Here is a 13,806-nt window from a genome sequence, read left to right on the forward strand (position 1 = left end):
TAGCAGATTTCAAACTCAGGTAATTTGTCCCTAATGAGGAACTTGTTGAACTGAATTTAACAATTAACTCACACACCCTTTGCTGCCTGCAGCTATGGGAGTAAAGCAGGGAAGACAGAAGGGCAAGTCGAAGGCTGGGGCCTGGACTTCGAGTACAAGATAAAGGTTGGGATGGGGGGAAGGTGTGTTAATGGAGCTGTAGGAATATCAGGAACTTGACTATTAAAATGGACATAATATCTATGAATTCATATATAAGTGAATTTCAAACATATGCCGAAGTAGAATAGTATAATGAGTCTCCATATACCCATCAACTAGCTCCCACAAATATCAACTCATGGCTGATCAGGTTTCACTTCTGCAGGAGGAGCTAGAGACCCAGAAGATGCACAGGAAGGAGGTGCAAAAGGAAGAATAAAAGTGCGGTGCCGGCCGGGCACGGTGGCTCACACCTGTAATCCCAGCACTTTGGGAGGCCTAGGCGGGTGGATCACCTGAGGTCAGGAGTTCGAGACCAGCCTGGCCAACATGGTGAAACCCTGTCTCTACTAAAAATACAAAAATTAGCTGGGCGTGGTGGTGGGCACCTGTAATCCCAGCTACTCGGGAGACTGAGGCAGGAGAATCACTTGAACCCGGGAGGAGGAGGCTGCAGTGAGCTGAGATCACGCCACTGCTCTCCAGCCTGAGCGACAGAGCAAGACTTCATCTCAAAAAAAAAAGTGCAGCACCTCTCCTCTCTCCCACTCCCTTAGGTTCCAAGCACTTCAGAGTAGATACGGGTTGGTGAGTTGACTGCTGGGAAAATGAGTGTCCTCCTGGTAGGTATTTTGCATATGGCTGTGCACAGCCTGGCAAAAGGCTGACCTTTTCCACCCTCCTTGCTCCATGGCTGGGGCCATTTGATCTTTAGCTGCAGACCCTGGCCCAGGTGACCATAGGCCATGAGGATTTCAAGAAGCTCCAGCCCACTACATGCATCAGCATCATAAATCTCACTCCACCTGTGTGCCCCAAACCCAGGTCATGCCTGATGCTCTGTCCCCATAATCTGCTTTGCTCCTGTCCCTCTAGAACTGCGCTGACCCACACAATAGCCACTATCCATACATGACTATTAAGCACTTGAAATGTGACTAGCGAGACTGAGGAACTAATTTTAAATTTTATGTACTTTTAATTAATTTAAATTTTAAAACTGGTACTTGATTCAATTATGGGAAAACTTCCAAGTATGTTTGGAAAGTGAATCTACATTTTCAACTGTAAGGTTTACAAAATCTAAATACAGATCAAATATTTGATGAAAATTTGATATATGAATTGAGAGTCTCTGGAGTTGGAAGCCTTATGTAAAATGTCTCATTGAGAATTTTAAAATATTGATAAGATAGGAATGATATTTGGGATATATTTGGTTAAATAGAAATTATTATTCAAAGTAATGTCTCATTTCTTTTTACTTTAAAAAATGTAACTACTAGAAAATTTAAAATTATATAGGGGTCTCATATTATGCTTCTATTGGATAGCACTGCTCTAGGGCTAGGGTCCTCTCTTCACTTGCAATTATCCTCAAGGAATATAATCCTGTTCCCAAATTCCCACCCTGTGACAAAGGCTCAATTCCACCTGACATGTCCCGTTGTGCTGGGCCTACCTGGATTTTCCTGGATGCTCATCTGCAGGCCTACCTTCTCTGCAAACTGTCAGAACATTCTAGGGACAACTGCTTTCACACAAGCACTTCACCATCAACGTTCTGCTGTTAAGCCCTGAAGATGCAACCTACAGAGAACTAATTTTGAACTTGTCCTGGGATAGTATCTAGGTTCTCATGATACTAAAATAAATAAAAAGTTTACTCACAAAATGTAGCCAGCTAATGTCTTCAGAAGGTACCCTGTATCAAAGTACCAAGTAGGTGGGGATAATTAGAAGGAAATCAACAAAGTTTGCCAAACAGTCATCTGAAACAAAGCTGAATTTATTTGCCTGACTGGGAAGAAAGAGCCACATCACTCAAGCACAAGTTTGGCTGGTAGCTCCATGTAGTACTTGAAAGGACCAGATAGACAACAAAGGAAGGAAGTAGACCAAATCTGATGATATTCTGAGTTCAGGTCTCTAGTTGGCACCCAAAGCTAAGGAGAAACTCTTCTTTGCAACCAGCTGTTGCACTGGTTTGCTTCTTAAAAGTGCAGGCACCATTCCCAATTATGCCCAGGATGATCTGATGGACTTGGTGTCACTCAGGAAATTCGATGTGTTTTCTTGAAGTTGGCCAAATCTTTCTTTAACAGCATCACTAGCACATTAGTAATAGGTTTTGTCAAGTAAGATTAACCAGTTACCTGCCTCTTCACTGATGTCTTTTGGGACTGCCAGACCAAACTTCTTTTCATTTAGTTAAGGCAAAAGGCAGAGAAACATACATGTGTACTTAGAAAAACAAATATTATATAAACAGGGTACCCTTCAAAGGTGTAACAGAGCAAAATATAAGAGGCACTAAAACAAATACTTGTACACAAATGTTGACAGCAGCCATATGCACAACAGCCAGAAGACAGACAAAAATCAACTGTCTATCATCGGATGAATGTACAAAATGTGCTGTATACAAACAATGGAATATTATTGAACCACAGAAAGGAATGAAGTAACAATTCATTTTACAACATAGATGAACTTCAAAAACATTATGCCGAGTGAAAGAGGCCAGACACAAAAGACCACATACTGTATGACTACATTTACAGGAAATATTTAGGTAAATCCATAGAAACAGAAAGCAAATTTGTGGTTGCCAGAGGCTGGGGGTGTGAAGATGACAAGCTAGTGCTTAATGGATACAGAGACTTCTTGGTGGGTGATGAAAATGTTTTGGAAACAGAAGGGGTAGTTGTACAACATCATGAATGTACTAAATGCCACTTTACAACTGTACTTTACAATGGTTGGTTGTTCTGTGATTACCCCTTAGTTGTTAAAAAAGGAAAAAGAAAGGGAAAACAAAAGCGCACAAAAGTTCATGTTTCTTTGAGTCTCACTGCAATGAGGGAAAAAATGAGGGAACAGAAACGGCTGAACAACTGATGATGACGCATCAACAAAGAGAAAAAGACAAAGACAAAGACGGGGGTTCTACTTAAGAAACAAGGCTACAAATATTTGAAAAGCAAACCAATAAAATGGATTTTCAAATGTTTCACTATTAACTTCTTGCAAACAAACTACAAAAAATGTAAATGATCTTATAAAGAGAGAGCACACAAAACATCCAGGAAGAGCCTTTTCAAAGCCAGTGAGAGAGCCTCGCTCTGTGGAGCACTAGGTGCAGACAGGGCCTTTGAAAGGGCAGGGGACTGTCACACAAGCAAATCTGCCACTAATTCTATTCCATAGCTTTGGAAGTCTCCCATGTACTCAACTGCAGTGTAACAAGCATCACTGTACTGTACTTTCTTTTCATTTTATTTTTCAAAATGAATGTGTAATAATTCCATTCCATATATTGTGCATAAACCTATTAATCTAAATACAATTACGCTCTTCTGAAAGAGGTTTCTCAGAATTCATGGGTCACTTTCATATATATTATGTACAGTGAGACCATTTTTAAAAAGCAATGACCTTCATGTGACATGAGACAGCAGGGATAGATCGTGAGGACATTATGCCAAGTGAGATAAGCCACTCACCAAGGGACAAATGCCATATGATTCCACTTCCATGAAGTGGCCAGGGTGGTGAACTCATAGAGAAAGAAAGCAGAACAGTGGCTGCCAGGGACTGGGCAAGGGAGAATGGGGAACTGGTATTCAATGGGCATGAGTTTCAGTGTTGTAAGATGGTCTGGAAACCTGCGGCACAACTGTGGGGGTGGACTTAATACTATTGAACTGCGCACTTAAAATAATTAAGGTGGTCCATTTTAGATTATATGTTTTTACCACCATTTTAAAAAACTTAATCCTGCTCTTCTTGTTAAAATATTAACTTAAAATTAAAATCTTGTTAAAATATTAACATTGTTGGTATTGCCATCTTATGGCTTTAGAGAAATTATACACTTCACAAGTTTAAACTCAAACTGGTTGGGATTTGGACACTTTAAAATACTATATTAAAACTAATTATATCAACAGCAACGACAACAAAAGGAGTAACTTAAGCAAAACAATGCTCCTTTAGGAGATCACTTCCCTGTTTCTAAATAAAAATTAGTGGATTGTGCTTCTGTGTAAAATGTGTATTTTAAAATGTAAAATACCAAAACATGAGGAAAAAAAACACAAAACTCAAGTAAAAACTGGGAATTCATTTGGGTCAGTGCTCCTGTGCTTTTAAAAGAGAGACAAACAACCACAAGCCTCAGGGCGCTGGTGGGGTTGGCTTGCCTCCCTTCGTCTGCACTACCGACTGGCTCGCTGCTTGCCCACCTGGATGTGGCTGCACTATCTGAACAGCGCCTGTTGCCAAAAACACTGGCTGCTGCAGGACTCTCAACTGCTGCGTCTGGAGCTGGATATGCTGCGGCTGTGGCTGCTGTGACTGTGGCTGCTCCTGCTGTGGCTGTGGCTGCTGCTGCAGTTGCAGCTTCGGCGGCTGTGGCAGCTGCGGCTGTGACCGCGGTTGCAGCTTCAGCCGCAGCTGTGGCTGCTGCTGCTGCCTCAAGACAGAGGGGAGCTGGATACCCTGCTGAGGAACCTGGGCAGAGCCAAGTAGACCCAACCCAGTGTGGGGCTGCAGACCACTACCTGCTCCAGTGGGGTTCACCTTAAGAAGCTGCTGAGCAGGGAAGGCCTGCCCTTGAGTGCTCATACCTTGTGCGGAACCCTGTGGCCCTGGCTGAGGACGGTGAGCAGCTGTGGGCTGCTGGAGCTGCTGCAGGGAAACCAGCTGATGGAACTGCTGCTGCGTGCTGCTCAAAACCACGGAGCCCTGTGGAACCTGGAGGACAGTCATGGGCCTGAGACCTTCAGGAGTATTTAGGAAAAACTGAAGGGGTGCTTGAGAAGATGCCTGTGCTGCACTGGGCTTTGCATCTGGTAGTGGACCTCCTGAGGACTGAAGGCCACTGCCACTGATTCCTGCAGGAGCCGGGCCACCCGAGCCAGGGGCCTGCACAGGCTTGAAACTGCTACCCAAAGCCTGGGCTGCCCGGACTGGGCCCTCCATGTTGATGGCCTTTAGGCCAGTGGAGCCTGTCCTGACCTGAATGGCTGGGGCTATTTTTATGAATCTGGTGGGGGGCTGGGCAGCTGGATAGGGCCTGCTAACTTGAATGAAATGCACAGAGGGCTTCTGAGAATGACTTGGTGCTGCAGAAGCAGCAGCTACAGCAGGAGCAGGAGCAGTGGCAGGAGCAGGAGCAGGAGCAGGAGCAGTGGCAGGAGCAGGAGCAGGAGCAGGAGCAGGAGCAGGAGCAGGAGCAGCAGCAGCAGCAGCAGCAGCAGCAGCGGGAGAAGCGGCAGGAGCAGCAGCAGCAACTGCAGCAGCAGCAGCAACTGCAGCAGCAGCAACTGCAGCAGCAGGAGACGCGGCAGAAGCCGCAGGAGCGGCAGCAGCAGCAGGAAAAGGACGCTTAAGAGAGCTGCCTGCCTGTTGTGGGGGGAAACTGGTACCTGAAGAATTCTTTCCTGAGCTTGAGGGAAGTTGGTTTCGGGGAGGTGGATGTTTCTCTCCTTTCCCCAATACTGAAGACTGGACCCACACAGGCTTAGGCTGTTCTGGTGTTTTCCATGAAGAGAGCTGACTGACACTGGCTGGGCCACTGGAGCTGTGTGGCATCTTGCCTGGACCTTTGACTCTGCTCTGCACCGATTCCTGGGCCTGACTCACTGCCCTCCCAGCATCAGTCTCTGACCCAGGCCTGAGACCAGCTGCATGGTCATCTGGGAAGGGCTGCCAGGGAGACTTCTGGCTCTTCTGCCTGGCTTTTTTACGGGGCCGTATTTTACCACAGAGAAGTGGATCATTAAACGACTGCATGATGCTTGGCTTGGTGTCCCAGGCCTGAGAGCCAGCTTCCCATCCAAATCCAAAAGGGTCTTCTACCTCCTGGGCTGGCCAGACTGGCAGCTGTGGCTCAGCAGCTGTGACGGGCTGACACTCTTTAGCAAGTTTCTCCACATCCACTTCCGAAGGCACGGCCAAATCCCAGGATCTGCGTTTCCACATGTCTACACAACGTCCTGCTTTAGCAATGTCCAGCTCATAAGGCTGACCTGCTTTTCTTTCTTCTTTTTGGCCAGAAGTCGACACTCTCATCTCAGGAGGAGGTGGATAGTCAGACCGCTCCTGCTGTGACCTTACAGAGGGCCACGAATACCTCTGGAGGCACCGTTTCATCGGGTCGGTATTCATCTTTTGCTTGTTGTACAGCAGCCTGTTTGCAGTGCAGGCGACTGCTACAGAAGGATCGAGACACAGTGGTTCAGCTGTCGCTAAGATCAGTTGGCTCTCAAGCTGCAGCTTGTCTTCCTGGCTCCATTTCTGGACATCTCTTGTCATCATCTTCACATCATGGGCTAAAGTCTGCATTGTTGGACGTAGGAGAATATGCCTGCTTTGGTAACCAGGAGGTTGCATATTACTGGACTGCCTGTAGTCACGAACTTCTACTATGACACACCCACTATGAAAAATGTTAACCGAAGCTTTATCAAGGACATCAGCCAAAGCAGGGGGTAATTCTTCTGCATCCAAGTAGTCGAGCAATGCCCTTTCATCATAAGGGAGTCGAATGGTCTCTGCAAAGGACCCATCTTTTCTCTGGAGCATCACAGAATACCCCTGATTGCCTGGGTATAGATTGACCAGTAAACATGGCAAGGACTCTCTCCTAACAAGCTTTTCTAACAAGTTTACATTGCTTCTCAATTCCTGAGGATCCTCAGGCTCTTTTCCACATTCTTCTACATAAATGTCATAAAGTTTTTCCTGCAGAGTTTTTCCCGCCCTAGGTGAGTATCTCCTTCTAGGAGGTCTCTGTTGGGCAATTTCAATGATATTCTCTGCGCGATCCAGAGCCTGTTCTAAATCTCTATCCATTGTAACAGAAAACAGGGCCCCTAAGAGGAGAGAAAATGCATGTGCGTGGTGAAGCAGGATGGAATTACGGCTGTCATATTAATGTACAGAACCGCAAGATGCCGCAAGTCCACACTGAGTTCTACATGGGCATCTGCCCAGAAACCCGCCCCCAGGGAAGCGCTACCCAATCTGTTTGACGGTTTCTGAAAACATCGGTACCTGAGGGGTAGTAGACCTGGCACTGGCTTCGCGTCTCGGCGTGCTGGACCGGAAGTGAGCGGGAGGGCCGGGGTCAGCTCCTGGGCACTGTCCGGGCACCTGCCCAGAAAACCGCCCCCAGGGAAGCGCTACCCAATCTGTTTGAGGGTTTCTTAAAACATCGGTACTTGAGGGGTCGTCGTCGTGGCCCGGGGCTTTGCGTCTCTGCATGCTGCACCGGAAGGGAACTGCAGGGCCGGGGTCAGCTCCTGGGCCCCGTCTTTGCGCATGCGCACTCGCTGCACCGCAGGTTCCGGGGCTCCTGCTTCTCTGGCCTCCTGGGCGCGAGGTTCACCCGCTGCACTTCCGGGTCTGCTGCCAGCACTTGCACTCGACCACTTGCCATTTCACCTTGAAAGCGTACATGCAAAAGTACAGGCTACCGACGACGGTATAGATGCATCTTTCGTACGGTGCATAGAGATCAGTTTCCACAGGAATGACACTGTCGGGAAATCATGGGAAGTTGTCACTGGTCTTGGTGGAAACTTCAACAATTGTTGGCATTTTTGGAATCTCTTGCCATCAATGGCAGCGCTGCTGCCGGTATCCGTCAGCCACTGGGCTGCGGAATGAGCCCGAAGTGGCAATGCTTCCATGCCCGGAGAACCCACAGGTTGTGGCAAACGTCAGGATTCTTCGTGTCGTCGTCCAGTGAGCTCCCGCCTGGGGGTGTTCATGTAGATGCACCAGTACATGACGTTCATTTACATAATTACTCACCTTTTATTTCTCCATGTGTTGAGTTAGGGCACTTACAGATTAAAAAATTACGTGGTGGGTCATTACATTGTCTATGGATTGCAGTTCAGGATGGTAGAGAGACATGAAACCATTCATTTCTACAAGGTGATTTGCACCTGATAAGGATGAGAACAATTGTTCCAGGTGATGGCAATACATTTTCAATGATGAGACTAAACTGTAGACCTTAGCTGAGATCCTAATGATGGATTTGCAGTGTTATCGTTCAATCTTAGGTAACCTATGGGACATTGTTTTCCATTAACTTTGTTGCCTTGAAATCTCCCAGTTTGTTTGTTTGTGTTTGTTTTATTGGACAAGATCAATAATGCTTTTCTGGGGAGAACTACTCCATAGCCTGTTTTTCTGATCCATGAGTGTGATCTAAATTCTGCCCCTCCCCCAGCTGATATCCCAGGGTGCATCTCACTTATTAGAGAGGTACGTCTGCCCGCCCTGCCATGGGATGGACTCGATCTTCAGCTGGTGAATTGCCCGTGTCTTCACTTGGGTTTCCCCAAAAGCATTCCCGGAGGAGAGGATTTGAGTGGGAGTAGTTTCTTTGGGTGCTAATCCTTAGAAGCATTGGTGACAGAAAGGGGAGCTGAGTCAGGGATGGGGAAACAATGGAAGACGTATTCCTGAGCACAAGCAGCTCCGGAAAACTGGTCCATGCTGAGGACCTTGGAAGACAGTACAGAAGAAGCCTCAGATTGTTCTGCCCTAGAGGCAAGGAAGCTGGGGTATTTATTCATCCACTTCTTTCTCATTGACTTAGGACAGTGCTGGGAATGTTATTTCCTGATACTTCTGGTTGCCATATACAGGGGCCACCCATGCTGATGTGGCTTGAGGATGCTCTCAGACAGAGTTACAGGTGATTGCAGTAAGACTTTGTGTGTACAGAATGATGAGTGCCTAGGGGAGATGGACATGGTACTGGCAGCATTTGCTGCATTTAGGACTGAAGATAAGTGAGACAAGTCAGCCATTCATTCTTAATGATGTAGATAATGTTCTATGTCATATATCTGGGCATATGGAGAAGTGAAATTGTATTCCATCCTAGTGAAATGGGCAATTTCATGTAAGGTTTTTTCAGGTATTAACACTAACAAGACTAAAAATGGAAGATGTGACTCACTCTTGACTTCCCAGAGAGAAGATGCCAAGGCTGCCTAGGCCACAGGTGCACTGGAAGAGGCTGTGAACCTGTGTGTGTGTGTGTGTGTGTGTGTGTGTGGGCCTGACACTGCCTATCATGGGTTGGCTATCCCCTTTACTTGAGCTGCCTAATTGCCTTGTTTTTACACAATATGATGTTTTTAGAAAAAAATTACTCTGTGTACACACCATCCTTTGAGCCTTCCAAGCACGTTAATGAGCACTCTGGTTCATTAAAAGATCTCCAACTACAGCCCTCCCCTGTAGCAGCTCAGCAGAGATTCACATGCTAAGAAATGTCCTGGCCAGACTCACCTTTGCTAGAGAAATAAGAGAATTCAATTAATTGCAAGATAATTTACATAATTTTCAATTCGTAAATTTCTTTCTTTCTTTCTTTCTTTCTTTTTTTTTTTTTTTTTTTGAGACAGGATCTTGCTCTGTCACCCAGGCTGGAGTGCAGTGGTGCAATCACGGCTCACTGCAGCCTTGACCTTCTGGCCTCCACTTCCTGGGCTCAACCAGTCTGCTTGCCTCAGCCTCCTGAGTAAATGGGACAACAGGCATGCACCACCATGCCTGGCTAATTTTTGTATTTTTTTTTAGAGATGGGATTTTGCCAGGTTGCCCAGGCTGGTCTCCAACTCCTGGGCTCAAGCAATCCTCCTGCCTCAGCCTCCCAAAGTGCTGGGTTTACAGGTGTGAGCCACCGCACTTGGCCTAATTTCTTTTTCTATACCCATTCTGGGTCAAGCATGAAATTTTAAAAAATTAAATATAATAGACACAGAGTAAAATTCATCCTTTTCAGTTCTGTGAGTGTTGAAAAATATGTATAGCCATGCAACCACCACTGTAATCAAGTGATAGACTGTTCCATCTTGCAAAACAAAATTCCGTCGTGCATCTTTGGAGTCAACTTCTTCCCGCCACCCAGAATCCCTGGCAACTGGTTATCTTTCTTCTGTGCATATAGATTTGCCTTACCAGAAGGGCATGTAAATGGAAGTCATATAAATGGAATCATAAAGCATATAGCCTTTGTGACTGGCTTCCTTCGCATACCTATGTTTAAGATTCATCCACGGCCAGATACAGTGGCTCACATCTATATTCCCAGCATCTTGGGAGGCTGAGGCATTACATTTAGGCTTATGGTCCATTTCGAGTTAATTTTTGTATAAGGTGTGAAGTATAAGTCATGGTTTATTTTTTGCATATGGATATCCAAACATTCCAGCATCCTTTGTTGAAAAGACTATTCTTTGTCCACTGAATTGCCTTTATACCTTTGTAAAAAAAAAAAAAAAAAAAAAGATTGACCATATATATGAAGTTCTATTCTATTCCACTGATCTATATGTCTGTCTTTGTACCAATATCATTGTGTCTTTATTACTGTAGCTTTACAATAATTTTTTAAATCAAGTAGTGATACTTTCCAACTTTGTTCTTCTTTTGCAAAGTAGTTTTGGCTCTCCTAGTCATTTTGCTTTTCCATAAACTGTACATTTTAGAACCATCTTGTCAATTTCTGTAGCTTACAAGGCCCAAATCCTTGTTCCATTAATTATTTGTGTGCCCTTGAGCAAGTTATTTAACTCTTCTGTGTTCCTGTTTCTTCACTTACAAATTGAAATGATGATAATGATGATGATGACTACTCATTTAGTTGTTTTAAAGTTAAGTGACATAGTCCAAATAAATTGTGTCCATAGAACAATGCCTGGCACATTGCAAGAACTCATTAAAGGTTAGCTATTTTCCCCCTCACCACCATCCTTCTAATTGCTTCAGAAACCTTTTATTTCCTGGGGACAGTGGGGAACTAATTAACAGTTTGGAGAGGAAGAGTAACCTTTTTTAGCATGTTAACTGTAGTCATGGTGACAACAGTGGACTGGAGTGGAGTGAGATTGGTGGCAGGAAACAGATTAGGAAGTGATTGCAATACCCCAGTGGCAACTAATGAAGTCAGTGTTTGTGAAGATGTAAAGGAAATACTTAAGTCATATCTCAGATATTTTGAACAGGGCTTGCTAACTGATTGTAGGAGTTGAAAACAAGACAAGAGTTGGGTTTTTTCCTATTTCTAATTCTTCCCAAGGTGAAGCACTTCCTCAGGTGAAGCTTACAGTCCATTAGAACCTCACTCCGCAGACCCTCAAAACATTAGAAAGAGGAAAATCACAAGGAAATGAACAGGTCCAAAATGTATTCACATCCACGAGACATCGTGAAAACAACATTCAGGATCAAGATGCAGAGACAAAGCAAGATTAACATTGTTATGAACTCAATGTTTACATCCCTCCCAGATTCATATGTTGAAATCCTAACCTCCAATGTGATGGTATTAGGAGGTGGTGTCTTTGGGAGGTGGATTAGGACATGAGGGCAGAGCCCTTATAAATGGGATCAGTGCCCTGATTAAAAAAAAAAAAAAAAGGCCCTAGAGAGCTGCCTTGCCCCTTCTACCATGTGAAGACACTGCAAGAAGGCACCATATATAAAGGATGAAGTGGGCCCTCACCAGACGCTGAATCTATTTGCACCTGGATCTTAGACTTTTCAGCCACCAGAACAGAGAGAAATAAATCTGTTGTCTATAAGCCACTCAGTCTATGGTAGTTTGTTTTAGTAGGCCGAATGGACTAAGACAAGCATCATCATTCAAAGACTCACTTACATTCATTGTACCCTACCTGCAGAGGTAGAAAGTAGGCCCATGCTACCACTTAGAAAGGCTTCCAAAGACAAGGGCTAACACCCAAAAATCTTTTTCACTATCCACAATACTCTAGTGCCTAAATCAGCCTATAGATTGCATGGTTTTACAAGAATTACCAAATGTGGCTTGGAGAATTAAAATTATAATTGGTGTTCAAGCCGGGCGTGGTGGCTCACACCTGTAATCCCAGCACTTTGGGAGGCCAAGGCGGGCAGATCACCTGAGGTCAGGAGTTCGAGACCAGCCTGGCCAACATGGTGAAACCCCATCTCTACTAAAAATACAAAAATCAGCCAAGTATAGTGACAGGCACCTGTAATCCCAGCTATTCGGGAGGCTTAGGTGGGGGGGTTGCTTGAACCTGGGAGTTGGAGGTTGCAGTGAGCTGAGATCATGCCACTGCACTCCAGTCTGGGTGACAGAGCAAGACTCCATGTCAAAAAAATTATACTTGGTGTTCAGAAAAATACAATTCTATTTGTATGTATTTGTGTCTATATGTTTAATTATATATATATAAATACTAAAATTTTATATGGAAATATCTCAACAGTATAGATAAATATATAGGGTTAATATGAAAATATAAATATATAAGGGAAACTAGCAGGTTCAGTATATGTATAGCTTTAATATGTGTATAATGTATTCATATATTAAAATTATATGTATATCAAATTTCACTGTTTTACCTTACCCAAAGAAGTTCCTGTAGACAAAGTACCTCCTGTTTAGTCATTCCACATTTTGAAAAGAGTAAAAACTTAAAATATTTTTAAAAGAAAAAAATTGTGTCATCAGATCCATTTTAATAAGGCTGACTAATGTTACTAAGTATGTAACACTGTCTAATACCAAATTACAGTCAAAATGCATTGCTAAGAAAAGATGATAGCCCCAACTATAATTTTAGTTTTGTCAGATATGAAAGCTGGATATGACTCCTGGCCTACATTTTTCTGGAAAGATTGTTCATTATCCATTCTTCTGGCTCAAGACAGTCATTGCCTTGTGCCATCACCATTTTTATAACAATCTGGCCTTTACAAAGCCAACATACAAAAGTATCATCTCTTGTAAGAACCTCTCATATCTGGTGTGAAACTTAAACTCTAAGTGTAACGCAAACATTAGCTTCCTCTACTCTCTTCAAAGATGACTTTTTTCCATTATATTTGCAGAAAAAGAGGTTCGTCATCTGCCTGCTCCTGAGTCATCCACTTGGCATCACCCTTTCTGCTTTGTGAGCTCCTGTTCTGGGCCACCACCTGCGGATATGTCTTCCTCTATGTGACGATGCTGTCATGGAGCAGTGAAGGGTAGCCCGGGGTGGGCCGTGTTCCCAGTTGTGCCCTGCCCTCAATAACCCCACAGTAGTAGGTGATAATGTGTTTCAAGACTTGATTGACCGAGGCCGGGTGCAGTGGCTCCTGCCTCACAGGAGTGGAGTGGCTTTTTTTTTTCCAAGACAAACTGTATCCAGCTTTATTAAAGATACTTTCCATAAACAATCCTGGTATTTCAGGCAGACACGGGCAGACAATCGTTAACAGTATGCAACTTTCAAACTCCCTTCTTCAATGGACTACCAAAAATCAGAAAGCCACTATAGAACCCAATGAAGTTTTCATCTGATGCTCTGAACAGGGAAAGTTTAGAGTGAGGGTTAACATTTCACATTTAGAATGTTGTTTAACAACTTTTCACGAGCTGACCCTGACTTTCAGGAAGTGAAATGAAAATGGCCGAATTTGTCTGAAGATCCACCATCTAGGAACAGAACCACTGCTCTTTTGAGGGGTGCTATCTCAGTGGCATCACTGGAAAGTCCAGATTGCCTGACACACTGGTAACCAATGACTGGG

The 13,806-nt window shown here is 44.3% G+C and overlaps 1 protein-coding gene across 1 annotated transcript; it reads right to left on the minus strand.

Annotated features, from left to right (window-relative positions):
- Positions 1–1,980: 1,980 nt before the first annotated feature.
- Positions 1,981–7,073, minus strand: LOC105470437 (transcription factor SPT20 homolog-like 1). The gene has a single exon (XM_071088503.1). The coding sequence runs from the start codon at positions 7,060–7,062 to the stop codon at positions 4,381–4,383; it is 2,682 nt and encodes an 893-aa protein (XP_070944604.1). The 5' UTR covers positions 7,063–7,073; the 3' UTR covers positions 1,981–4,380.
- Positions 7,074–13,806: the final 6,733 nt, after the last annotated feature.

The sequence above is a fragment of the Macaca nemestrina genome, chromosome X (genome assembly GCF_043159975.1).
Source record: "Macaca nemestrina isolate mMacNem1 chromosome X, mMacNem.hap1, whole genome shotgun sequence".
NCBI lineage: Eukaryota > Metazoa > Chordata > Mammalia > Primates > Cercopithecidae > Macaca > Macaca nemestrina.